Below are 26,781 nucleotides of genomic sequence, written 5' to 3' on the forward strand. Positions count from 1 at the left end.
CAAAAACCGCAAGTGTTTCTTTTTTGATAACACTCAGAATACTTGAAGGGATAGAATTATCTCATGTGAGATAGAGAAGTGCAGCTCGGAGAACTATAGGAAGCTTTAGAAAAGAGCAAGAGAAACTATGATTTTGACGTCATATTTTCATCTCAATTTTTATTTTGGAAATTTAACACTGGAATTCTGTCTTTCAAAGGCCTGGGATATCTTTTTTTCTTACCAGCATTTTATTATAAAAAATTCAAACATATAGCGAAGTTGGAAGAATTTTACAGTGAAATCTATTCATACCACCTAGATTTACTATTAACTTTTTTAAAAAAGTCTTAATTTTTCTTAATGGAGACACTGGGGATTGAACCCAGGACCTCATGCACAACAAGCATGTGCACTACCACTGAGCTATACCCCTCACCCAACTGTTAACTTTTTACTGTTCTTGTTCTATCATATATTCATCTGTTTATCCCTTTAGCCATCTATTAACCCATCTAATTTTCTGATGCATTTTAAAGTTAATTGCAGGTATCAGTATACTTCTCCCCAAATACTCCACTCAGTCTGTGTATCAATAACTAGAGTTCAATACCATTTTTAAAATGTGAAATTTACATGTGATGAAATGTGCAAATCTTAAGTGTATGTTCACTGAGTTTTACCTATATGCATGGGTAGCCCAAACCACGAAGACAATATGGAACGTTACCATCACTCCAGAAAAGTTCCCTCATGCCCTTTTCCAAATAATCCCTGCCTTCACCTCCTCCTCTGGAATCACTGTTCTAATTTTTACTTTACCATAGATTAGTTTTGCCTGTTCTAGAATTTAATGTAAATGGAATCATACACTACGTACTTTCACATGTAAGATTTCTTTCACTAGCATAATCTTTTTGAGATTTATCTATGTTGTTGCATGTTTGTTCCTTATCATTGCCTGTTACAAATACACAACAATGTAAAAATCCATTCTTCTATTTATGTACCTCTGAGCTATTTCCAATTTGGATCTATTATGAATAAAGCTGTTAAGATACACTTGCATTCAAGTCTTCAAGGAAAAAATGTTTTTTATTTCTCTTAGGTAAATGCCTAAGAGTGGAATTACTGGGTCAAAGTGTAGGTGTATATTTACGCTTTCAAACGCCAGACTCTTTTCCAAAGTGGTTATATCATTTTACATTTCCACCAATAGTGTAAAAAAGTTTCAGTCACATTAAAACCTTGTCAGTGTTTGGGTTTGTCATTCTTTTAAATTTTAGCCATTCTAGTGGGTATGCTGTAACTGATTTACCATTGTAATTTTGTGTTTCCTTGTTGACTAATAATGTTGAATAGTTTTTTCATGTACTTATTGGCTGTTCATGTATCTTTACTGTTATGAAACATATTTTCAAACCTTTTGTCTATTTTTCAACTGGATTGTCTTTTTATTGTGAGTAGTGGTTTTTTTTTTTTACAGTCTAGATCAGTGCTATACCACATAATTTTCTGTATAGTGTAATATATTAATTGTGAAATGTGGCTAGTGCAAATGAGAAAGTATTTTAATTGTATTTAATTTTAATTAGTTTAAATTAAAGTAGCTACACTGGCTAATGGCTACCATACTGGACACTGCAGTTCTAGATACCAGTCCTTTTCAGATACGTGTTTCATGAATATCTTCTCCTAATCTGTAGCTAGCCTATTTATTTTCTTAGTGATGTCTTTTGATGAGCAGAAGTTTTAAATTTTGATCAAGCTTAATTTTTCAACTTTTTCCTTAATGGTTATTGTGTTCTATGACCTGAGAAACTTTTGAATACTCCTAAGTCATGATTTTTATGTGTGGGTTTATTATCCACCTTGATAGTGTTTGGTGGGAATCAGGGTTATTTGAGTATCATTGTTAAAAAGACTTTACTGATTGGATGCTTTGACACCTTTTCAAAAAACAAAAAACTGTATAAGTGTGGATATGTTTCTGTTCTCTCTATTCTTTTTCATTGATCTATTTATTGAACTTCATGCCCTTACTACACTGTTTTGATTACTATAGTTTTGTTGGAAGTTGTTAAAGTCAGAAATCCTCCAATTTTGTTCTCTTTCAAGATTGTTATGAGTATTTTAGTTCTTTTGAATTGCTATATAAATTTTAGAGTCAGCTTGGTAATTGTTGGGATTGTGACTGTTATTTTGTTAAATCTATAGATTGTAGACATGATGAAAGAAATGTTTGATACTTTTCATCTGAAATTTTTAGGAATGAGTGTCTAAATAGGTTGATGTATTTTAATACTTTGTCAACAAAGAAAACAGGGTCTTCTATGACTCAGGTCAGAAGAGAACCTGTAATAGTCTGTTTCTTCCATTTTGTATTATTTACTCAGAAGGGACTTTGGACCGTAATTTCCTTGGCAGAATCTGAGTTTAGAATTGCAGACTCTTTGGAGCATGAAAAGTCAAGAATCTAGGTTCCAAATGATGGAACAGAAACCATTTCCAAGATGAACTAACGATGCTAAATGTGAAAAATCCATGTATTATTCTTTGGTTAATGTCCTATTTAAGGAAAGCAATAAACCTGGTGATTTTTCTGCTCTGCAGCATCTCTAAACTATTTTGCCTTGTCTTTTCTCAAAATTATTTTAGGAAAAGTGAAGCTACACAACTTTGTTCTCTTCAATTTTTATTTTAATTCACTATGAGCTTAGAATATAAATCTACAGATCATTTACTTTAATTTCTTCATGTTGCAAATGAAGAAATAGGGTTAAGTGATTTGTTCAAGATCACATAGCTAGTTAGTAGCAGAGTCCTGACAATATTCCAGGCTTTCCAACCTCTCTACTCCACTGATATTTCCACAATGCCTTGCTGTCATAGTAGCTAACCAGTGAGTAACTCCTGAGCCCCTACAGTGTGCCTAGCACTGGGCTATGTATAGATGATATAAATTATCATTATGATTTAGCTGTGCTCCTCAAATACCATAGAGTCCTATGTAAGAGACGACACAATTAGAAAACAGTAAAAAGCAATATGTAATTATGTTCCAAGTTAGGAAGAATTTAGAATACAGTGCTATGAATACATATAGGAGTAATATTGCACCTCATTTTGAATAAACCTGGATATGTTATGGCAATATTGAACTATAATTGAAAGCAGGTTGTACAAGAGGGACCTGAAACAGGCTAGCTTTGTTAAATGTAGAAAATGAATACAATCAAACTGCACCTTAAATTCATGCTCTATTAAATAAAATTTTAACAACTGTTAAAGAAGGTGAAGATTGATAGTTGATGAAATTATCAGAGAAGGCTTTATGGACGAAATAGGGTTTGAGACATAATTTCAAGAATTGATGGAATTACAAAAGGTGAAGGGGATTATAAACTATTATAATTGGGATACAAACAATATTTTAATGAAAATTTAAGTACATTATAAATTAAAATGTAATTTCAATGCAGTTCAAGAGAGGGCCATTAAATATGTTTACGGGCTTCTGAAATAAATTACTTTTAACTAAAGCTAATGAAGTCTAAATTTACATAAGAAGATTCAAGTTGGAAAATGCCTACTGAATTAAGTAGGAATTCAGATTTCCTCCTGCAGAGGTGGTGCTCTTTTGCCCAAGTTCTTCTTCAAAGGATACCTGGTTCAAAAATAATGTTGTTTTTTCAACAGTATTCCTTAAAGGTAATGAGAGACCTGTATTTCCATTTTGCTTTCAACGATTTGCCCTAAAACAAATTTAACTTCTCTGACTCTGCATTTCCTCATTTCAAAATGGAATTAATAATAACTTTACTGTTAACCTCATGGAAGTTGTGAAACTTGAACAGGATAATGTGTGTGAAAATGCTTTGGAATCTTTCAGATAGAAGATTCAGTAACTAATAACAATTGTACAGATTATGGTCTAATGGAGATTCTATGAAGATATTTTTAGGGATCAATACTATAGGATTCTCTATAGCATTGATTTGAGTTGTCTCCGAAGATTCTAATAAGCACTACATATTATATTTTTTCTGGGGTATAGATAACTATATATGTATGCAGTAGGATTAGTGGGATGTTTCATATGTACTGATTCATCTCTCATCAACTGGGCTGATTTATATCTATGCAGGTAGCTGTTATTTTAGAGTGTCATGGGGAAATTCTTGGTTGTATTACTTTTCATTTATACGTTATATGCAAAAAATTGCTTTCTTCCTACTTGTATCCAGATTAATTATATTACTGAAAAATGATGATGAGCTGCTAATGCAGACAGAATGGTGCTGCAACTCTAGTTTCTCAGATAATGGAAGACTATCACTGAGAGGAGAACAGAATTGTAGAACAGTAACACTGTATAATTTTTCTTTCACTGAGAAGTGAGTTCAGTTGTTACTAAGAAAAGCAGAACTTGGTTGGTCAGGCACAGAGTCTTCAGTTCATTGCCTCCATGTCCCTATTCTTTAGCATCTAATATTATAATATTATTTTATGGGGTTTGATAATTAATATTATAAAAATTAATAAATTATTAGTATTTAAATAATAACATCTAACTCTCAACAAAGGTTCAAAATATACAAAGGATTTAATTTCTTAACAAAATATGTGTAGTTTTCATATGGCAAAATAGAATTGCCCTTTTATGTCAGTTATATTTCAATTAAAAAAAAAGAATTGCCTATAAGAAACTATACCTTGACTGTATTCTTATTGAAACCTGGATTACTGAGTAGTATTATGCTGCACAACCAATTACCATGACCTTAGTGGCTTAAAACAACACATTTATTACATTATCTCATGGTTTCAGTGGGGTCAGAATTCTGGGCACAATGTAACTGAGTCCTTTGTTTTGTGATCTCTCACAAGGCTGCAATCAAGGGGTCAGCCAGGGCTTGAGTCTTATTTGAAAGGTCAGCTGGGAAGGATCTTATGTGGTTGTTGGCAGAATTCAGTTCCTTGCAGGCTGTTGGACTGAGAACCTCAGTTCTTTGCTGGCTGTCAGCCATTCCTTGCCACATGGCCTTCTCCATAGACAATTCACAACATGGCAGCTTGCTTCATCAAATCTAGCCAGGAGGTCTCCTAGAAAGACAGAAGTTACAATCTTACGTAATGTATTCACAGAAGTGACATCCTATCACCTTTGTTGTATTCTGTTGGTTAGAACAGTTTCAGGTCTTGCTCCCACTCAAGGGCAGGGGATTATATAAGGCTGCGAATTCCAAGAGACAAGAATCATTTTGGGCTATCTTAGAGTCTGTTGGAAAAGAACTGATTAATTTGACATGTGAGATAAGCTGTAAAGAGAGATGCCCACTACGAAACTGTATTCAATTAATTTTATAATCCAGAAGGAATCCATGGGAATGGTATAATAGAATTTTCCAATTAGAAATACAGTATCACAAACAAACAAATGTTAACTACTAAGCACATTATTTTCTCTAACATTCTTACTGCTCTTTCTCCAGTGCTGTCAGCTGTGAAATAAGATAGCTTACATCAGACCCTGGAAAAGTGGTAAAGAGCTGCACTTCAGAAAAATATTAGAGAAAACTACAATCCCACATATATATGCATTTTATCAGCAAATGGTGTTCATTTTATTGTATTGATAAATGGTATCTATTTAAAATGGCATTCTCAACAGCACATGCCAGAATGTTCCCCTACAAAAATAGCTTGAGTTAAATAAAATAGTAATTATTGGACATGATTAGAAAATCACAAAAGAGAATCAATCTGGCATTAATGTAATAAGATTATTGACTTTGGTAATTGACAAAACTTCATCAGGTAATTAAAAGAGCTCTTTGTATTCCTAGCAAGTCAAAACACCAGCTATTAAACAATTTAGAACAGTTATGCACCAGATGAACATTTTTCGTGTAAAAACATTTTAATCTGTTTTGAAGACTAGTAAAGACAGGAAAAGCCTAAAATGGGAGAGATTTAATCATCACTTCAATAGTGTTTGGATTGCTGAGTTATGGTTAGTGGATGGCCTTAATAGGATTGAGAATAAATTCATTAGAACTAATGGGTGGTCAGGAAAATCCTATTTTTATTTTTAAGCTGTAGAGGATGCCATGGAAAATGGACTCAAATACTGCCTGTGAGTTTTGTTGTTATGGACTGGAACACTTCATGCAGCTTAAGAGTTGTATGGAAGGTTGAAGACAAAGGTAACTTCATGCGTTTAAGTTTGCCAGTCTATCTTAGAGCAAATTGATATTATAACCCCTTGTATTGGTATTTCTGCCGTATCGTTGTAAATTAGAGTATAGGTGTATTTTGAGAGATTATAGTGATTTGGGAAGAGTTCTTCACTTATATACATGGATAGAATAAATTTTGTGCCTGCAATATTTATGATATATCATGTATAACATCTATAGTTAATAGTATGTATAGTTAATAAATCCTGAGTAGGAAAGGTTAATAAATGAATTGACAAGCTTGCTACCACAATGCCATGTAGACTAAGATATGTAAGCCACATGATTATAGAGGATATTCTCACATTGTGGTAGCAGCTTAAAACAGACAAAATTCTACATTATCTCCTTTTTCCTGAGGAAAATAGAACTTCATATTAGCTAAAGTGTAGGTTTGGTATCTTGATGGGGCTCTGCTTTGTCATTGTCCTTGGGATGTTCTCTAAACTGCACAGGAAAATTCTCTTCTGAATACAGAATGAAGTAAGGGTTTTAGCAAAATCTTGTAGAAACTTATGTCTTCTCATCTCTAGCATAGAAATTAAGTGTTGGAAGGATTTGGCTGAAAAAAAATACAGGTTTGGTATGTGGAGAAAATGAAACAAAAAGCAAAAGCATGGGAGTACTAAGGCCCTTGTGGGTAGCAAGTATTTGCCTGAGGTGACAAGCACTTTTTCAAAATCTGATAATGTGGCTTCTGTTTCAGGATAGGATCTTCTTTGAAGCTTTAAGCATTAAATAGAGACTATATTCAGTTATAATATGAGCCCTTTACCTTTGTCCAAGGATTCAGTTCAATCTTATAAACCAGAAATTCAAATGTCAAATCACCCATGATTTATCCAGCTTTGGACATTGGCATTTAGAAACCCATTGTGTCTCATTCTAGAGGGGGGTTTTTAGTCATTTGCAGGCATATTCTCAGCTTATCCAGTCTAAGAATATACAGGTATCCCCCTTCTTTATAAAAGTTTGCTTTATGCTTCTCTGCTTTTATGAGAGACCTACATAAGTACCTATTTTTGCTAAGTGAAAAAAACCTATAAAGGATTTTTGCTTTTATGGGAAAAAGGTGAAAAGTGAAAATAGCATTCAGCATTTGTTTTGCAGCAAGTAGCTATACAGGCAGTGCCCCTCCAGCCCCAGCAGTGAGAGTGGTTCCCCAGGCTCCTTCCCTGGGAACTACCCTCAGCATCTCAGCATCACATTGCCATAGCTTTGAACTGTTTCTGTGAGCATCTGTACTTTCTTTTGATTTATGTTGTGCTTCCATTAGTAATATGTGTCCCAAGGTAATTAGTTCTTTGCCTTACACCATTTCAGCTTACAAAAGGTTTCATAGAACGTTCTACTTTCAGATAGTGGAGGAAACTTGTCCATACATTTGCTTTGTGTAATTAAAAAAAATAAGAACGAGAAGTTTCTTTGGCAGGACGACTTTATGTGAGCTAAGGTATTGAAAAGCCAACAAAGTCTTTGATATGGGAAAATCCACAAATTTTCTAGACCAGGTTTCCTACAGAGAGACTGGCTCATTGGGAAGCTCTTCGCCTGAGCAGAATTACTCTATATTTTAATGTTAACATTTATATTAGATGTAGATAAAAGCCAGTTTCATGCTTAGTCATGAGCAGAGAGGTCTGCAAATAAATCACACTATGGGGCAAAGTAGGGTCAATTAATGTGGTTGTCATTTAGACAAGTCTCTAGATGGGATGAGGTGTTCATTTCACTGAGCCCTTTGGACAGGATGAAAGATTCAGTTGGGGACAATAACCTCAAACTGAAGAACTAGCACTAGTTATTGAGCTTTATTTAGAATAGTCAGCAGAGACTGGAAACTGTCCACAACACCCTATTTTTCCTTAATGAGTTGAACAAAGGAGTGAAACACTTTGGCAGTCCCTGAGGCTCATGGGCAGGGAATAAGGCAGGCTTCTCATTTGTGTGGGTATCTGAACTTTTAGTGAGTCCTTGATTAACCTGAGGAGGATATATACATATATATAAATTTTTTTTTTTTGAGGGAGGGTAATCTAGCAGGTACAAATACTTCTTTTCTAGAAAACAATACAGATATTACCCTATACATAGGGAACATTCAAAAGAATCCTTTGTTTTGATCAGTATTTGTAAATTTCTCTCAGGGTGGTAGAAACTTAATCTTAAGTATAGATTCCACCAGGGTTGTGCCTATGTGGCGTCCAGATGTAGACATCTGGATGGTTGTGAATTTAATCCTCAAGGTCTTTATCTATCCATACCAGCATCCACTGAGATGCCACGTACTTAACCATGCAGATTGTTGCCAAGTCTTACCATTTTCTTGACCTTAAGCCCTCTTTAAGGATCAGCTTTCTCTCAGCCACTCCTGTGGCTCTTTTTAAGGGACAAATGCTATGAGGCTGCCTCAGACTGGCTGCCTCAGACTGTCTGCCTAAACACAACACTCAGCCACTTTTATTCTGTGCACTGAGCTCTATCTGGGAGTAGGGGCATTGATTTTCTTATTCTCACATCCCCCAAACTGATTTGGGCCTCTATTGTTTCCCCTCCTTGGGCTGAATCTTGGGTGAACAGGGAAGAGGTAGTCAAAGTGTATGGGGTTCCTTCTTAGGAGTTGTACTAGGCACAGATTATTTTAGCTTCAAATAAAAGAAAGCATAAACAGCAGTGGTTTTAACAATTAATTATCTCACACAAAAAGAAGTCTGGAGACACAGGCCAGGACTGGCATAGTGGCTTAACTATATCACCAGGAATTCATCTTCCTGCCATACTTCCACTTCATTACTCTCAGCTGTTTTTTAAGTTCTTGGAGAAAGAATATGATTGGTCCAATTTTGGTTATATATCAATCTTTAGTCCAATTTGTGACCATGGGGATTGGGTCAAATGACTCAGCAGTTTTCAGGAGCTAAGGGAGAATGCTCTTTTGAGAAGGGACCATGGGTTTGTGTGTGTGTGTGCGTGCGTGGCAGTGGTTTTTGGAGAAGAAACAATGGCCAGCTCTACTATTCTCTTGGTGTCCTAATCTGCTGAAAGGTAAATCAAAAGAACAATTCATTCATTCTACAAACATTCGTCTCACTTGTTCCTCCCCTCATGCTCTCTCTCAGAGAGTGTCAGTATCATTCATCTAGTTGCTCACTTCATAAACCTCTATATAACCAATAAGCATCAAGATAGCTAACATTTATTGAATATGTGTACTATGTGATAGGTATTCTGTGCACATTATTTTGAATGCTACCTCATAACAACTGTACAAGTAGGTATTATGTATTTTATAGATAAGCAAAGTAAAATTGAGAGATAAGTCAAGCTTTAAACATCTCTTCTGGATTACTGCAGTAACCTCCTGCCTCTCTCTCCTGATCTTGCCCTCTCATCCATTTTCTGTCTGGCAGTCATAGTGGTATTTCTAAAACAGAAATCTGATCATGTTACTCTCCTGCTTAAAACCCTTCTACGGTTCCCTCAGGATAAAGTCCAAATTCCTTTGCATGATGTATAAAGCTTTTCATGATCCAGGCAACCTTCACTTTACCAATCTCTTCAGTCTTGCACCTCACATTCTGTCCTCAAGACACACAGATTATTTGCAGTTTTTAATAGTTCATTTCTTACCTCTGCACGATAAACAACTCTAGCCATTCTCCCTGCTGACTCCTACATATTATCCACACTCAGGATTCAGCTTTGATGTTATCCTATCCAGAAGCCTCCCTTATTGAATTCAGTGCCCGCCTCTCCTTTATACTTTTGTATCATTCAGTGCTTTTCTTCTATATTTATCACACCATACTAATTGTTTGTTAGCTTATTCTGTCTCTTGCACTGGATTATAAAGTCTTTGAGTAGAAAGATTATGTCTGGTTTAGTGTTGAAAATCCTAAAATTAGGGTAGTGCTTGGTGCATAGTAGTTGCTCTATAAATATTTGTTAAATGAATGAATCTTTGGTAGTAGTCTGGAAGAACTTGCAAAGCTACCTGGAGAAAGATATTCAGCATTTCTTGTTTAGTGAAATGGATCATTCTGACAGCTATTCCCCTTAGCCCTATTCTTTTGGCTTTTATTTTATAAAAATTGAGCAGATACAAATGTAAAAATTGATAAAATTAACTGTGAAAACATATCACAAAATAAAATTAGAAAGTGATATAAAACAGTAAGCTAAGAGTGTCAGACCTAGTGTAAGATAAAGCTGAATGAAGTAATAAGGTTGTGAGATTAGGGGAGAAAAAGCAAGGAATTGAACTTTTCTCAGAGCTTATTACTAAATTGAACATCCTTTGCTGATAATATCTCATTTAATTCTTTCACTAATCCTTTGAGGTTGCTATGTTATGCCTGTACTGAAGCTAAGGAAATAAAAGATCAGATTAGAGTAAAATAAACTGAATGATTATACAACAGACTCTCTACAGATAAGAAGCAAATAAATGAAAATCAACCATAGAAAATATTGTGGAGAATATGTGAGGGCAAACCACCCTATATCCTAAATGATCCTTTTGCTGGGCCTGGGTTCCTGTATCAGCTTTCCATGTTCCTCTCCTAAAGCGATTTCTTTCATTCTCATCTGCTTTGAATGTAGGGATACTTCCTTCCTTTTACCAGGACTAATTCCACCCTCTCCTTCAAGCTTTGTTTCACTTAAGTTGCTTCTTGAATGAATTTTACTTCATTAGACCTGCTTTCTGATTAAGCTAAACTTTTAACGAGCCCAGCAAAACACCCTTACTTCTCTTTCAGGGAATTGTCAGCAACACAGCAGTAAATATCAACACAAAGGGGACTACTACTGTAGATTTCTCAGGGAAAAAAACAAAAAAGATAAAATACTTAACAGCGGCAGTGTTTAAGTGACTATATTCTGCGCAGTGAGAACACCTGGAGTCATTTTTAACTTCCACTCTTTCCTACTGAGTCAGTTTTCTAAACTTTGTAAGTCTCAGTTATCCTACCTATGAAAAGAGGATCCTAGTAAGAGGCTCCTACCTTACCTAGTCCAGGACTTCTGTGAGGACTAAATTACATGAGATACATGATAATGCTTCAGAAACATTTGGTAAAACGCTGTAAAATGTTTGTACCTGACTACAGACGACACCAGGACAAGTTGTGTTCCTGGGCTGAAGAAAACTCAAAGGAGGCTGGCCAGTCACTAGGGAGAGGAAGCCGAGCGTTGCCACGCGACGTCATCACCCTGCGCCAGCCGCGACGGTCTCCGGATTGGGCTCGGAACAGCGTTCCGCGCCATGGGGGCTTTGCAGCGTTTGCTGCTTTTTGGTGGGGTGTCGCTTCGGGGCTGTGTTGGGGCTTGTACCCCGATTCGGGGAAGCCGACTGTTGGTTTGTCGGCGCCAGGTCCGTGGTGCTGCAGGGCAGGGTGGGGCGGGCGGGTCGGAGATGCTGGGGCGGCAGCGCTGCGGGTGCTCTGTGATTGCTCCTTGCCAAGGACTCGCTTATGTCCCTCGTGGGCCCCCGCCCACTTGGCGGCTCAGTGAGACCTCGGTTGTCTGGACTTCCCCACTTTCCAGACAGACCCCCAGTAGGACCAGGCCGAGGAATAGAGAGACGTGAAACAGATGGTTAGAACAGGGTTGTATGACTTGCGCTTGTTTTCTTAGTTTGGTTTTTTAGAAAATAGGTAAAAGAAAAGGAAAACACGTGGAGGATTTCACTCCATAAAGAGGCATCTTATTTACTTGCAATTTTTTATGTCATTTTATCCTGGCAGATAAATTTCAACTTAAACAGTTTGTCTCTGCAATAGTGATCAGTAGCGGTAGGTAACACTAAAGGCCTAACTAGTGGAGGTGAGCAGAATTAGACTAGAAAAGAAAGCCTTCTTAATCACAGATTCTGAATTGTTTTTACTTTTACAGCATGATGATGGAGATGGCTTATTTAAAAAATTTTTTTCTTTCTTTCTTAAGTTATCTGGCGCTGAGAGTGAGACTCTAAAACAAAGAAGAACACAAATCATGTCCCGAGGACTTCCAAAGCAGAAACCAATAGAAGGTGTTAAACAAGTTATAGTTGTGGCTTCTGGAAAGGGTGGAGTTGGAAAGTCTACTACAGCAGGTATTATAGGATATTAATTCTGATCTTGATTAGGATCTTAAACTAACTGGCAAGTGCACAATACTAAGATTATAATTAAAAAAAAAAGTATTTGTTAAGTTCCTAATAGCTGGTTCCTTGGTATGAAGAGTTGGTAATGATTAGGAACTTAGATTTCGGAGTTAGACAAAACTAGATACACAGCCAGGTCTTTGACTCCTTTACTGAGGAAGAGGTGGTCAGGTTGTCCATCAGATCTTCAGTTTACTTGACTGTAAAATGGCAGTGATGATAATTTTCATAGGGTGGTTATGCAAATTAAACAAGTAACCACTTAGCCCAGTGTCTCCTACATAGAAAGTGCTCAATATTTGGTTGCTTTTATTATTTTTAAAACATTTAAGAAGTTTGATACTATATTTATTTCTGGTTTTTGATGTTCTTTTCCAGTCTTTTCTGATGTACATATAGCTAAGTAGTTGCAGATAGCAGTAGCTGCATGTAGCTGCAGAGTTGCAGTTGAGATTCTTTATATTATTGTGACCTTTTTTCATTTAATCAAAATATATTTTTCAGCATTTATAAAGTCAACATAGATCTAACATCTGAAAATGTTTTAATTATTTAAAATATCACCTAATCTTTATATCTTATATAGTAATGTCCTGGGGCAGAGAATTGTTTTTGATGGCTTTTAAAAACTGATTATAAATTTCATTATGACTGAAATGATGCTTTCAGAACCCATAAAAGAAGTGCCACCAGAAATAGAAAAGTTACTATCCAAGACTAATAACCAGATATTCCCAGATTTTTTCAAAAGAAACTTTGTATTTCTAAAAAGAAATTTTAGTGTAATAATATAAAAGGGTAACCTCCCTCCTCCCAATTCAACTCAACAGAGGTAACTTGTATTACTAATTTGGAGTCATAAATCTCTCAAGTATAATTGTTGCCTCATTTTAAATTTTCAATCATTTTTAATAGGAATGGCTACTAATTCAGGTCTTATCCAACCTGTCTTTTGCAATGACTATATAGTGACTATATAGTTTAATTATTATTAAAATGATTAGCTAGTAATTGTTCTTAATGAATTTATTCTGTATCATACACGTTTTTGCTTTCTTTCCTAAGGACCTAAAATCCACCTGTTTGATATTTTGTTTTTAAAATTTGGAAGCTCTTAGTTTTTGGTTCTAGAATCTACCTCTATTTGTGTTTTGAAAATTCAGGGTACATTTACCTGTTTTCAGTAGTGTGAATCCTTTTACATGCTCTATGGTTAAAGATGGAAGGTATTTTCATGATAATAGCTGTAAGTTCTTTGGAGTTTGTGCAGTATAATTGGTTGGGTCTGTAGGCTAGCATTTATTTAAAATGAATTGTTTTGGTTGTGGGATCATCTATTATCATGGAATGTAATAACATTTAAATAGGAAAATATATGAGAAAATGTACAGAGTGTATCACATAGTGTGTGCTTCATTAAAATGTCCCTTCCTTGCTTTTTTTCTTTGTTAACATTATACCATCTGTCCCAAATAATTGGCCTATACTTTTTTCATAACAGCTCTGTCTGCATACATAAGTGTTAGAACTAGGTTATTTCTATGTAATTTAGTTGGTATTATATTTCTTTCCCTTATATGTACTTATTCCTGTTTCAAACTCTCTCAAAATACTTGCCTTTTGAATATGTATGTTAGAGATATTTTGGATTAGAATGATGACATTTGATTAATACAAACAGGCTCTGTGATTCTATTGTGTAAATGTAAAATGTAAAGCCCTAACATTAAAATGAGTTACTCTTTAAAAGTTTCTGCTTTAAAGTTGGATTATGTTATACCTGAAATTCAGAATTATGTTACAATTTATAAAATTTACTTTATTAAGTGCTATGCCCTAGGCTGAGTACTTTGCATATGGTATTTGATTTAATTCTCATAACAGTTATGAAATTGGAATTATCCTCATTTTATAGAGGGGGAAGCAGGTTTAGAGGTAGAATATTCTACTGAAGATTACAAAATAGAAAGTGGTGGAACTGAGATTTGAACCAGGTCTGCCTTGAAAGTTTATGCTCTTAGATACTTAAAGGAAACAATCTCAGGTATCATTTATAACATCATTCTGTAAGAAAGTATGGTCCACAGTATGAGGGTCTATTTATCAGTCTTGGCAATGTGTTACTTTTGGGCTTCTCTTTATTTCACATGTAGCATCTCCCTACTGCTGGGCTAAAGGTGTCTTTGGGGGCTACTGCATTCCGCCTTTATGTCTTTGGGATTCACTAGCAATAGGCACTTTGGGGAACATGTTACCTTTTTCCATTCCCTCTGTACAGTGGCTCAGCCTTTCATATACATGAGTATTTGTGAGTTAGATGTTTTGAATTCCTGCGTTACCAGCATTTATTTTAAAAAGCAGTAGGATCATATCCATTTTTATTTATTAGAAAGTAGATAATTTTTCTGCCAAATATGTTTCTGAAAATAATTGAATGATAAAAACCGTTTAACATCATTTTTAAAACACTAAGTGGATTATTTAAACACAGTTTTGACAGATGATAAATTGATAACTTAAAATGTTAATTTTGGGTTAGGCATCTATGCTTATGTTGGAATGTTACTTTCTTTTTTGTCTTTTTTTACTTTCTGTATTCTCTCCATGTCTTTGTTTTTTATAATGGGGATATATTAAAATTTCTGTGCTTTGGTTATTACACCGCAAATATTAAAAGGCAAAGTGAATTTTAGTAAAAGGAAAGTTACTAAATTTAATTACTTTTTTTGTTTCTTACAGTGAACCTTGCACTCGCCCTAGCAGCAAATGATTCGGTAGGTGTTTATTATTAGAAATATTAATTTATTAAAATGTTTTTTAAGGCAGTGTTAAAGAGCATACTGATGTTTTTCATTTAGCCTGTCAGGAGCTATATAGTGTAGCTTAGGCCGCTTGCATGTCTTTAAGGAACTCAAAAATCTGCCATAGGTACTGGTTACATTTCATAGCAACGAAAATGGAAGGGGACCACTGGTCAAGGGATTCAGGCAGCTGTTAGAGGCTAGAAAAGGCAAGGAAATAGATTCTTCCCTAGAGCCTCCAAAAGGTGTGTAATCCTGTCAGCACCTTAATTTTAGCTCATTGAAACCCCTTTTGAACTTCTGTGATAACTTCTTACAATAGAAGTAGGAAACTAGTACAGGAAGTCAGTTTTCTTAGTTCTTAAATTTCCAAAGATGTCTTTATTTTGCCTTCATATTTGGTCATTTTGACGAGATGTAGAATTCCAGGTTGAAAATAATTTCCTCTCTGAACCTTGAAAACAATATTCGGTTTTCTTCTAGCATGCTAATGAGATGTCTGATACTAGTCTGATTCATACTGCTTTGCTGTAACCTGTGATTTTCCCCTTAAAGCTTTTTGAGTTTTCTGCATGTCTTTCAAGTTTAGAAATGTCAGAAATATGTGTCTGGTTGTTGGCTTTAAATTTTTTTACCTTTGGAAACTGGCCAAGTGGTACAAGGCTTGAGTCTTTTTCAGCTTAGGGAAAATTTATTCATTGATTAGTTTTTGTGATGTGTTTGTTCTTTCTCTAGAAACCTGTTAGGTGGATATTGACCCTTTATGCTTGTTAATTTTTCTCTCACATTCTCCATCTCTTTGTCTTTTGCTCTGTGTTTTGGAAGATGTCTTAGACTGTTTTCACACTGCTGTATTGGGTTGTAGTTGTTATTTAGCCCTTCTGACTTTTTTAAATTCAGAACTTATATTTTTTCCAGTGTTCCAGAACTTTTCCCCTTATTTTCCAATTGCTATCCCTATCCACTTAAAAAAATGGTTGTACCATTCGAGTCTCTCTGAGGACGCTAATTAGAATTGAATAAAATGTATTCCTTTTAATGATCTTTATTTACTTAGCATAATGATTCTTATAATGTGAAACATCAGCATTGGTTGGGAACTTGTTAAACATACAAAGTCTTGAGCCCCACCCCAGATCTAGTCAATCGGAAACCCTAAAGGTAGAGTCCTATAGTCTGAGTTTTAAGCAGCCTTCTTCGTGCTTCTGATGCATGCTGAAGTTTGAGAGCCATCGATCTAGAGTTTTTTTAAACTCTAAAAGTTAATGGCCCTCTTTTTTGTTTTCTAGTCTGATTATATTTTTAATTTAGTTTTAAACTATTTTTTTCTCATTTCAGTGGGAATTTGGAAGAGGAGAGGTAATCGTGTATGTTTACATAGTCTTATTGAAGCAAAAGCCAGTAATACATTTTAAAAAATAATTTTTATTAGAGCGCTTAGTTACCTTGGAGAAGGGACCCCTATGTTAAAGAAGGGAGGAAACAGAATTCAATGGGTAGGAAGATAAATTAATTCATAGGTGTGAGGATCTTTTAATTTGGTTATTGTTTCAGCCAAAACTTCGAGTCTTAAGGCAATGTAAAGTAACCATGTAATAAACAATCAAAGGATGAAAAGAATAGTTAAAAAGAGGTTGATTCCTTCATGTTAGATGTTGCTAGTCTTGATGAGATAGTAGCTCAGAAATTTCTTTTTTCTGTTTTTTTTTTTTTTTTTTTTTCCTTTCTTTCATGGAGCCAGGATGAGGGCAGCTTCATCTTTAATGCTTTAGGTGTATGACGGGAAAATTGGCAACAAGAAAGGAAAAGACATAAGTCTTTCCTAGGGCCACTTTTTTAAAAAGCATTTAGTATCCTTAAGTGTTTTTAAACATGTTTGTAAAATCTTCCTTAGGAAGGTCTTCAGTATTCTGTTATCCTGATGAAGGTGGTTTTTGTTTTTCAGTACTTGATATTTTATAGCAAGGTTAGTGTAGAAATGAAAAAGAAGAAAGCCAGGAAATTTGAGCAGAGTGTTGTAGAACTCAAAGATAATCTGACATAATACAGTATTTTATGATTGGCTACTGTCTTGTCTTCTTTAGTTGATTTATGCATACTTAAGAAAGATCAATTTTATATAGCTTATATACTTGATTAACAGTATATGATTAGGGAGTAGCATGTTTGTCTTAAACTGCGATCTGCCAGAGAACTGCCTGTGTATAAAAGAGAAGAGATATATTTGTTCTATGTGATTTATATATATCTGGCATAGTCTTGTACTCTGTATTTCCCTGCTTAAGGTTTTATTAATATTATACTTATTTAGAGGGCATGTTTGATCTTTAGGGGAAACTCAAAGTTCCTCCAACCCCCTCTTTTTGCCTGAGCTGATACAGATGGCTTAGGTCCAAGGACTCTGACTGGGACGTGGTACTAGAATATATTGCTTTATGGGCTTAAAAACTCCAGTTAGGATGGTGTCTTTGTAGCCTCTCTAATGATTCTTTCCCATGGAGTCTTAATGTATTGTAAGAGGATTTTCTGACCTGCTTCCCCTGAGGCCAGCCACGTTCAAGACCTTGCTAACTCTTTTCTCCTGTCTTTTCCATGAGCTGGTGCTTGCCCTTTTTCGGCATTGGAGTGGGAAGGGTTAATAAGATTAGTTTGTAGGCCTAGAAAAACAGGACCAGGAAGTTACTCACTGTACTTTTAATGTTGACCTTAGTAATCTCTAAACTGGGTTATGTAACCCCCAGAGGAGTATGTATGCTAGTCCACTGGGATGTGGAAGGAAAAATTTTCTTTTTCATTTGTATTAATTTTTATCTTTTGAAATTTATGGTTTTTTTGTTATGCTTTATAATTTATACTAAATTAGTATAGTAGCTCTAATAAAATTATAAACAAATATATTAACATATATTGAGGATGTATGCTTAAACATTTTTTACTGATTGGGGTGCACAGTCAGAATAGTTTGGATATCACTGGCCTAGGCAGGAAGAATTTCTGGGCTGAATCATATGCCAGTTCAAAAGAAGACAACTTTGTAGATGGAGGTAAAGTCCTTATGGGAATAGGATGTGAATTTTCCCTGCCTTTTCCTAGCCTTTTGTACTTTCCTTTGGGGATGTAGAAGGTGGTACTGCAGAGCAGAATTTGGGATGATGTCACGTATCATGCATCTAAATGTTATATCTTGTGGTATTTTGGAACTGGCTCGTGTTTGTTTGTGAGAGCCAATTGTTAAATTTTCAGGAATTTTGCAAAGCAGTTGATACCATGTTGTTAGCTTGAAATAGGCCATAGTGGGAGTTATTTACCATGGAAATTGGCAAATACTGAAAATCAGACTCCCCACCTCACCTTGAGCCAGTTGTTAAACATTTACTGACACACCACTGATCATAGATATTGACAATCATATAGCTGAGTTTTTCTTTTTTTCATCTTCTTAACCACCTTTATTGTGGATCTCATTCTTCTACAGTATAAATTTAATAAACAGTGAGAAGGGTACTGAAACTGGAAAGGGAAAGGGAAAGGTCACCAGGTACCATGATAAGCTCTGTGAGATTCCTAAGTCAATTTACTTCAGTTCTTTTTAGTTCAGCAGACATTTACTGAGCACCTCTAACACTCATTGCCAGACACCCTGGGAATATAGAGAAAAGTAAACAAGCCTTTAGTAATGTTTTATGTATGTATATATAATTATATAAGTGTATATATCTCTGTGTATATCTGTGTGTATGTGTGTGTGTGTGTTTTGGTGATGTACAGCTGAATTAGGTTCAGTAATAGTTTCTTCTGTGAGTGAGAACATGTAAATTAAAGCCACACTTAATAAAGCTTTATTGTGCTTTATAACAGAGTAGACACACTGTGTACTCCTAAAGGTTTTATAATCTAGTGAAGACAAGAGGAAGATAAATATCTTAAAACGATGAGCTATAGTCAAGGTCAAATATAGAGAGATTCTGTCCAAGATGACTAGCTTTTATTTCAGAGAAAAGAAGTCTTTTTTCATAGAGCACTTCTGTGAACATAATCATATTTGCTTCTCACAGAAACTTGTAATGCAGTGCACTTAGGATTTACCAGTTTTACAGTCTTTATTGATTCTGCTGTATCCTTGCCACATTTCATCAGCCAACAAATATCCTTTTTTTTGTCCCTGCAATATTTTTCCAATATGTATCTTTTATTTTTACTATTCCCACTCTAATTAAAGCTCACATTACTTCTTTTTGGCTCATTTTTTCCTTTATACCTCAAACAGTTATTGAGTGCTTACTTCATCCCAAACACTTTGCTACTTTGGAGGCTACAAAAGTGAATGAGACACACAGCCCCTGCCTTTGAGGGACTCACAGACTAGCAGACCACTGCAGTGACCTCTTACCTGCCTGAGCTCAAATCCATTTAGCACATTATGCCAGATTACTCTTACTTAAGCACCATTGGAACCCCATTATTGCCGTGCTCAGAGTCGCTACTGAATGCCTTTGCTGGGACTCAAGATCCTCTGTGATCTGGCCCCTTTCAGGGTTTATCCTCAGCTCTTCCTATAAATGATCCCTGTGCCATGGACAGTCTGGGTTACTTGCCGTTGTCAGTTTGGGCTTAGGTATACTATGTTCTTGATAGCTTACAGCCTTTCTTCTCCATTTCTCCTGGAGTGTTCTCTACTCTTTCTTTAGCTTTATCTGTCCTATCCTCTAGGCTGCCAGGTATGGCCGTGCTGGTTATATCCTGTCCAGGGGTGCTTATCAAGGAGGTTGAGTGATGACAGAAATCCAGGCTACCCTCCTGTTCATGTGCACCTGCCGGCTGCTTTCTAATTCACACCTGGGCCCTGTATGAGCTAGCCTTGCCCTGAGGGGCAGCTTAGTGAAGCGCTCCCTGAATTCCTGCCAGGTGAGGGTCTTTTTTCCATCTTGTTGAAATCCATTAGCACTATTTATTTGTATTATTATTATGTGCCTGTACAGCATTCTGGTAATTTTTATAACAACCAATGATAAAACTAACATTTATTGAACATTTGTCATATGTCAAGCACTGTTCCTCATGACATGGTTCTTAATTCATTTACTCTTCATGGCAACCATGTGGGAATAGATGCTACTATGATTTCTGTTGTAGATAAAGGAGAACAAGCCCCTGGAGGCTTAATATTTTGCCCAAGGTCACCCAGGAAGTAAATGGCAGACCCAGGCTCGAATGCCTACCTAGATCCTGTGCTCTTAACCTACTTGGTATACTGCTGCTATGTTAGCTAGATTCTTAAGGATTAAGAACTGTTCTGTCTTCATCCTTGGCTATCCTTAGTAGCCAGCACAATGCTTTATGACTTAGGAAACACACAACAAATGTTTGCTACATGAATGAATTGAGGGCAGAGACAGGTTTCACAGTATGTAAGTAAAGTTTTGTTTTGCTTTGTTTTTTGCGGAGTGGTGTGTTGTTTGAGAAGTGTTGTGGCTAAGTGGTCTGCACACTCTTCTTTTCCTGCTTCATAAAAGATGATGTGCTCCAAGATTCTCATTTTATATTCTATCCAGTAATCTCATCTTTCCATTGCCCCAGGAACCACCCATGTGCCCTTGATTCCAAATGCATCACCAGCCTGGACATCTCTCCTGGGTGCCAGACCTGGCTGTCTCGTTTTCTGCTGTAGATGTCCGCTTGAGTGCTTTACAAGCATTCAAACTCGGCATGTGTAAAACCAAGCTGTTCTTTCCTGTAACTGTCTTTGTCCTGTGAGGGTCATGTGGTTCCCTCCCACCTCCAAATCAGTCACCTGCTCCTGCTGCTTCTACCACTCAAAGCTTTCTAAAATATGTCCTGTCATTTCTTTTCTTAATGCCACTGTCTTATTCTGACCCTTAGTATGGCTCTTTTGTGAGGTGACCCCTGCTCTCTTTTCTCTGCTCTGATGCTTTGAGGAAAGGACTAACGTTTCCCCATGTTCTTTTAAAGGGTTCATTCACTTGTTTAACTCCTATGCTAGTTTGTGAACCTTTTGGTGCTGGTAATCTTGGTCTTGTTCCTTTTTTATCCTCAGTGCCTAGTCTAGTGATGGTACATAGTAGGCTCTTTGTACATGTTGGTAATGATAGTGGAACATGTTAAGTGAAGAGTGGTTGTAAATATATATATATTTATGTAGTTCACATATGTGGCAGATTTTAAGTGTTGGATAAGCTGTCTAGTGTTTGTTCAGCACTAAATTATGCCTTTTTCACCCTGAGCAAATGAAATAATTAAAATCTAAATGGGCTAATATGAAATGCTTATAGCACAATGGCTGATACGTAATAAGTTCTAAATCACTTTTGAGTACTGTAGCTAAAGAAAATATCTTTGTAAGTAATATTTCAAAATAAAAGTTGGTATGCATTTTACTTGACTATTTTAGCAAAAACTTATTTTAAGTTTTTGCTTATTTTCCATTGCTAGAATGAATCATTAAGTAGAATTTTAATTGGACTTAAAGATAGAAAAGGAAGCAGTATTATCTTCAAAGAATTTGTTTCTTTGGTTATTGTTTTCCACTGATGTTTATCTCAAAATATTTTTTCCCCAATGATCACATAATGTCTTTACACTTATTCTTTCTAGTCATACTGCTCTTTTTCACAAATGGTTCTTTTAATAAAATTAAGCTTATCAAAGCCTTTGAAGTTCTGTAATCATGTTAGGAAAAACTAGGAAGTTTTAGTTCAGGATTTAGGTTTTAGTTTTTGAAAAGTTCAGTGATCTTGAAACAGAATGTATTATGTACCACTGCTTAAAATACTGTGATTTTCTTCATTAATAGTTATGTGGATAGCAGTTAACAGTCTAGCTGTTTAATGTCAGACAGTTCTGGGCTTGATTCTGGCTCTCTTGCAAACCGTGTAACTTTTACTGATACCTACTTTTTAAGGTTGTGAGTTTTAAAGGAGGTAATCTGTATAAAGCACTTAGCATGGTGTCTGGCACATAGTAAATGCCAATAAGAGCTATTTTTTATTAACTGTTACAGTGCTCCAGATGCCAGCCTGGACATATATAGTCTGGAATATTAGTTATGATGTGAATTTGAATTAAATATGAATGAAACTCTGTTTCTCACAATTAATGGGAATTCTTGATGTATACTACTTTGTTCAAGTTTGTAATATTGGGGCTCATCTTTAATGTTAGTGTTGTAAAGGAATTACACTGTATTAAATTAATCTGTTCTTAATGTTTTTATTATAGCTTGGTAGTATATACAACATATATTTATTATGATAAAAATATTTTATTTCAATATCATGATTAGACATTTTGGAGGAAGGGACCACCATTAGTGTTTAATGTATAACTATTATAAAGCTAGGAGGGAGACTAGGGCAAGAGATCCAGAAGGAGCAATTGCAAAATCATTATTTTTGCTTCTTTTTCTTTATTTCATAAGTAATTCTTGGTAAGATGTTTGTTTTATAAGTGAATTTGAATTCACAAAATTTGACATTTACTAAGGTGAGAGGGACTTAGAAGATATATTTGTAATTAGAGCAGAAGTCTTTATTAAAACTAAGAATTTCTTTTAGGATAAATGGTGGGGGGAGGGTATAGCTCAGAGATAAGGTGCATGCTTAACATGCACAAAGTCTTAGGTTCAATCCCCAGAACCTCTATTAAAAATAAATAAATAAATAAATAAACCTAATTACACCCTCCCCCACCAAATGGATTGATGAGTTTTCTTGCAAATATTTGGTAACTGTGATAGCTACACATATTCATGTGTACATATATACATGAGGGATTATTAGTTTATAATCAGTGAAAAAAATGAATAGATTTCTAGTGAATTTCTTTTATTCCTTCATATATAAGTTTATTCATTCATTCATCAAACATTTGTTGAGGGCTTGTCATCTCCTAGGTACTCTACTTGACATGGGACTACAGAACTGAAAAAGCCCTCTGCCTGGACTCTTGATCCTTCATTTCCTGCCTTTTCTAGGATCTGACTCATAAATGCCTTTTGGTTATCTTCATTTTATCTTTACTAATCCCCTTGATCTATAGATCTACTCATCTTACTCATACACACTGAAAATATAAATATGTATTTGTTGGATGAGTGAATGAATCAGCAGTTCTTTAACCCCTGGTTCCCCTGAGGCTCATGCCCTCTTTTACTTTCCAATGACAGCCATACGTGAGAGTGTCAGTTTACCCAGTTCTCATTTATTTCTCAACTTCTGTAATTTGACTTTTTACCACCTTTTGTAATTACCAACTCTCAGCCAAATATGTATTCTCTGTCCAGGTTGTCTGATTCTGCTTATTTTCCTGCTGCATTTGATACTGCTGACTGCAGGTTCTGACATCTTAGAGAATATTTGTCTGGCTTTTATATCATTCTGTCCTGATTCTTACCTCTTTCTCTGATCCTTTCAGTTTCCTTTCTAACTTTTCATATTGCTCAATTCCTATACTTTAAAATTTTTCTCCCTCATACTTCTAAGTCTTCCCTTTGTCTTCAGCATCTACCTCTTCTTAAAAATCTGTACCCTTATTTTCAGTAGCTTACTCACCATCTCCATATGGTGTTCTACAGATATGTCAGATTTAAATCATCTAAGTGGAACCACCGTAATTTTCTCCCTCTTTGAAAGCTCTTCGAATTTGCTTGTATGTTCCATCACCCATTTCAGTTATCTATTGATGTTTAACAAACTACCCTAAACTTAGTCATATGAAGCAACAACTGTTTTATTTTGCTCACAGAGTCTAAAGGATAAGAATTTGAACAGAGCATAGCTGCCATGGCTTGTCTTTGTTCTGTGAGTTTTGGGACTTCACCAGGGAAGACTCAAATGTCCAGGGACTGGAATTATCTGGGGCTCTTCACTCACGTGTTTGGTGCTTGGATTGGGATGATTTGAAGGCTGAGCTCAGCTGGGATTGTTGATTTGAGTGCCTTTATATGCCTTCTCCATATCACATGGGCTTCTTCACAGCCTGGCAGCCTCAGTGCAGTTGGACTTCCTACATGGTGGCTTATGGCTTCGAGACTTAGTGTCCCAGTGAATAAGGAGGAAGCTGTATGGCCTTTTGTGACCTAGCCTTTGTAGTCAGGCTAGGATATGGATGGTAATCATGTGCCTTCCCAGATTTAAGCAAAGAAGATGTAGACTTTACTTCGTAATGGGGGTATATCAGAAAATTCATGGCCATGTTTTAAAAATATACCAGATCTGCTGGTGTCCTACATAGAAACCTTGATATTATCCTTGTTTTTCATTTCTTCAACACACTCCACTTTTGTATATCAGTTAGTAAGTGCTGGCCTTTTAAAATTTGAGAAATACCTCCTTTTCTCCGTTGTCATGAACCTAGGTAAGAATTTTATTATCCTTCACTTAGGAGTTTTCTGTGACCCCTTAATTGGGCTATGTAATCTCTCCTACCTTAAATTAAATAATGATTCCTTACGTTGATTGTAGGATAATTCTTACTGCATACAAGTCTCTGTCCAAATTGCTTAGCTTAGTTCTTAAAAATTGAGTCTACGTAAATTTCCACTCTGCACTTGACTTCGCTTCAGCTGCACATTTTTATTAACTGTCTTTCTTGCTTTCTTTGCTCAGTTCCTTTCATTCTTCAGGTCTCATGTTGGCAATCACTTCCTCTTTGAAGCCTTCTTAGGGGCTTCACGTAATGTCACTTCATCCTCTAATGATTCATATGTTTATCTCCTGCCATTAGAGTGACCATAGCTTCCATGAGGTCAGGGACTGTGTCTTTAATCATCTGCCACTATTGCCTGGCTTATCATTACGTGCTCAGTAAATACTTGCTAGGTGATTTAAAACAGGTTACACTCAGAATTCTCTAAAGGTTTGAATGAGTTACTGGGCTTTCTAAAATGTCTATAAAATTACCAAGGAGTCATTTTTGCCCTGGGAGAGTTATGCTTAGAGAAGCTTTGAAGTAAGGGAGTTTACATTCTGTGCTTCAAAATTTTATTTTAGTGAAAATGTATACAACAAAATGAAAAAACTTACACTTGAAATATTATTATTCTCTGTCAGAAAATTTAAGAAAGTGAGCAAGGATTCAATTTAAAAGAAGCCTTTGATAAGATTCAAGGCTAAGAGAATAAAGTTGAAATCAGAACAATATTGTTTTCGGTTGTGGCATTTTTAAAGCTTCAGTTTTGGCCTTGGAATACTTAACATTACAGATTTTGTTGCAGCCTATTTCTCTTTGGTCAGGAACATGGGATAGTTCACTTTTGGCAGTTGCACTGTGTGAAAGGGCGGGGGTCAGCACTGCTGTGCAGAAATGGGTCAATGAGCGTTCAGATGAAAGACAAAACACTTTTAAAGAGTCTTTCTTTATTGTTGGTGTAATAAGACAAAATAATTATAAGTTTGAACCTCTCGCTGTGTTCTTGCTTCCTCCCTCAGCTCTCAAATGCCTTGCCAAAGTAACCACATCAACCAATTTTACAGAAAAGGGATCGCTGTTCTAAATGGTTCTTTAGCTAGTATTCTTAAGAAGCTTCTTCAGAAAGTCTCTGTCCTCTCTTGCCCTCCAAAAGGACATAATTCTCCCTTGTACATCTATAAAAATCGGAAGTAGCCACTTAGAGCAGGCAGCATGTTCTACTTCAGTGAGTGATAAAGTATAACCACCTATTTTTCAGCTGCACTGGAAGGAAGAACACTATCCTATTGTTGCTTTAAAAGATGATTTTATTACTGTCAGGACCGATAACAAGCTGGGATTTTCTAAAAGCAATAAATGGCAAGTTGGTTTATTGCCTGTGGCCTTTAAACAATGTACCATTCTTAAATTAAGGTAGGAAAGTACTCAGGTAGTCTTGGAAGGCAGTCTAGATGCCCTGCATGGAGATAGGTTGCTCTCTGTTTAGATTTTTCCTGAATAGAACAAGACACGTAAGATTTCTTCAAACCCTGGAACAGTCTTTGCTCTCAAATTTGTGCTGGAATGTTATCTGGCATGTGATGGGGCTCTTTGCCAGTCACTGTGGAAGCTGACCAACACTCTGTCTAGTCCTATGCTTTTGGTTATTTGGGGTGGCTTAAATAAAAGATGACCAACACATGTAATCCCATTTTCCACATATGTATTTTCTTTAAAAATAATTAAAAATACAGCTTATTAAAAGGAGAATAGAATGTCTGTATCCTATTTCTATTAGGCTATTTAAAACATTCTATGCAGCTGAAGAATATTCCGGCCAAGAAATATTAATGAAAATTCTCATTTTGGATAGGCATAATTCCATTGATTTGTGATTTTGTCTTTTGGCCTCTGTGTTTATATGTGCGATAGAATAACAAATACTAAATTTCCAGTTACCTGCTTAAATGGAAGCAGTGATGGAGAGGGACTTGTCATGGAAATTAAGGCATGGGTATTATTATATCATACCATCGCCAAGTGAAATGTGGTTTAAGTTATGGTGTCAGAGACATAAAAACATCTGTGAGCAGTTAAGTTACTTAAGTATTCAGATATTATAGATATCTAGTAGCACATCTTCTGAAATGACTAGTCTCTAGCTAAAGTCAGGGAGGGATTTATATTTATAATGATCTTTAGAAGTCTG

General features: G+C 35.7%; 1 protein-coding gene and 1 non-coding gene across 3 annotated transcripts in view; one reads left to right on the forward strand and one right to left on the reverse strand.

Moving 5' to 3' along the window:
- Positions 1–343: 343 nt before the first annotated feature.
- TRNAN-GUU (transfer RNA asparagine (anticodon GUU)) lies at positions 344–415 on the reverse strand. The gene has a single exon. It is a non-coding gene; the product is annotated as a tRNA-Asn (tRNA).
- An 11,008-nt stretch (positions 416–11,423) lies between these two features.
- NUBPL (NUBP iron-sulfur cluster assembly factor, mitochondrial) overlaps positions 11,424–26,781 on the forward strand; it is a 176,702-nt gene continuing 161,344 nt past the window's right edge. Inside the window, exons 1-3 of one of the 2 annotated variants that reach the window (XM_010986155.3) lie at positions 11,424–11,595; positions 12,168–12,315; positions 15,106–15,140. In XM_010986155.3, coding sequence (XP_010984457.2) covers positions 11,488–11,595; positions 12,168–12,315; positions 15,106–15,140 — 291 coding nt within the window. In that variant the 5' untranslated portion in view covers positions 11,424–11,487. The remainder of the gene's footprint in view (positions 11,596–12,167; positions 12,316–15,105; positions 15,141–26,781) is intronic. The other variant, XM_010986154.3, reaches the window with a different exon arrangement.

The sequence above is a fragment of the Camelus dromedarius genome, chromosome 5 (genome assembly GCF_036321535.1).
Source record: "Camelus dromedarius isolate mCamDro1 chromosome 5, mCamDro1.pat, whole genome shotgun sequence".
Taxonomy (NCBI): Eukaryota; Metazoa; Chordata; class Mammalia; order Artiodactyla; family Camelidae; genus Camelus; species Camelus dromedarius.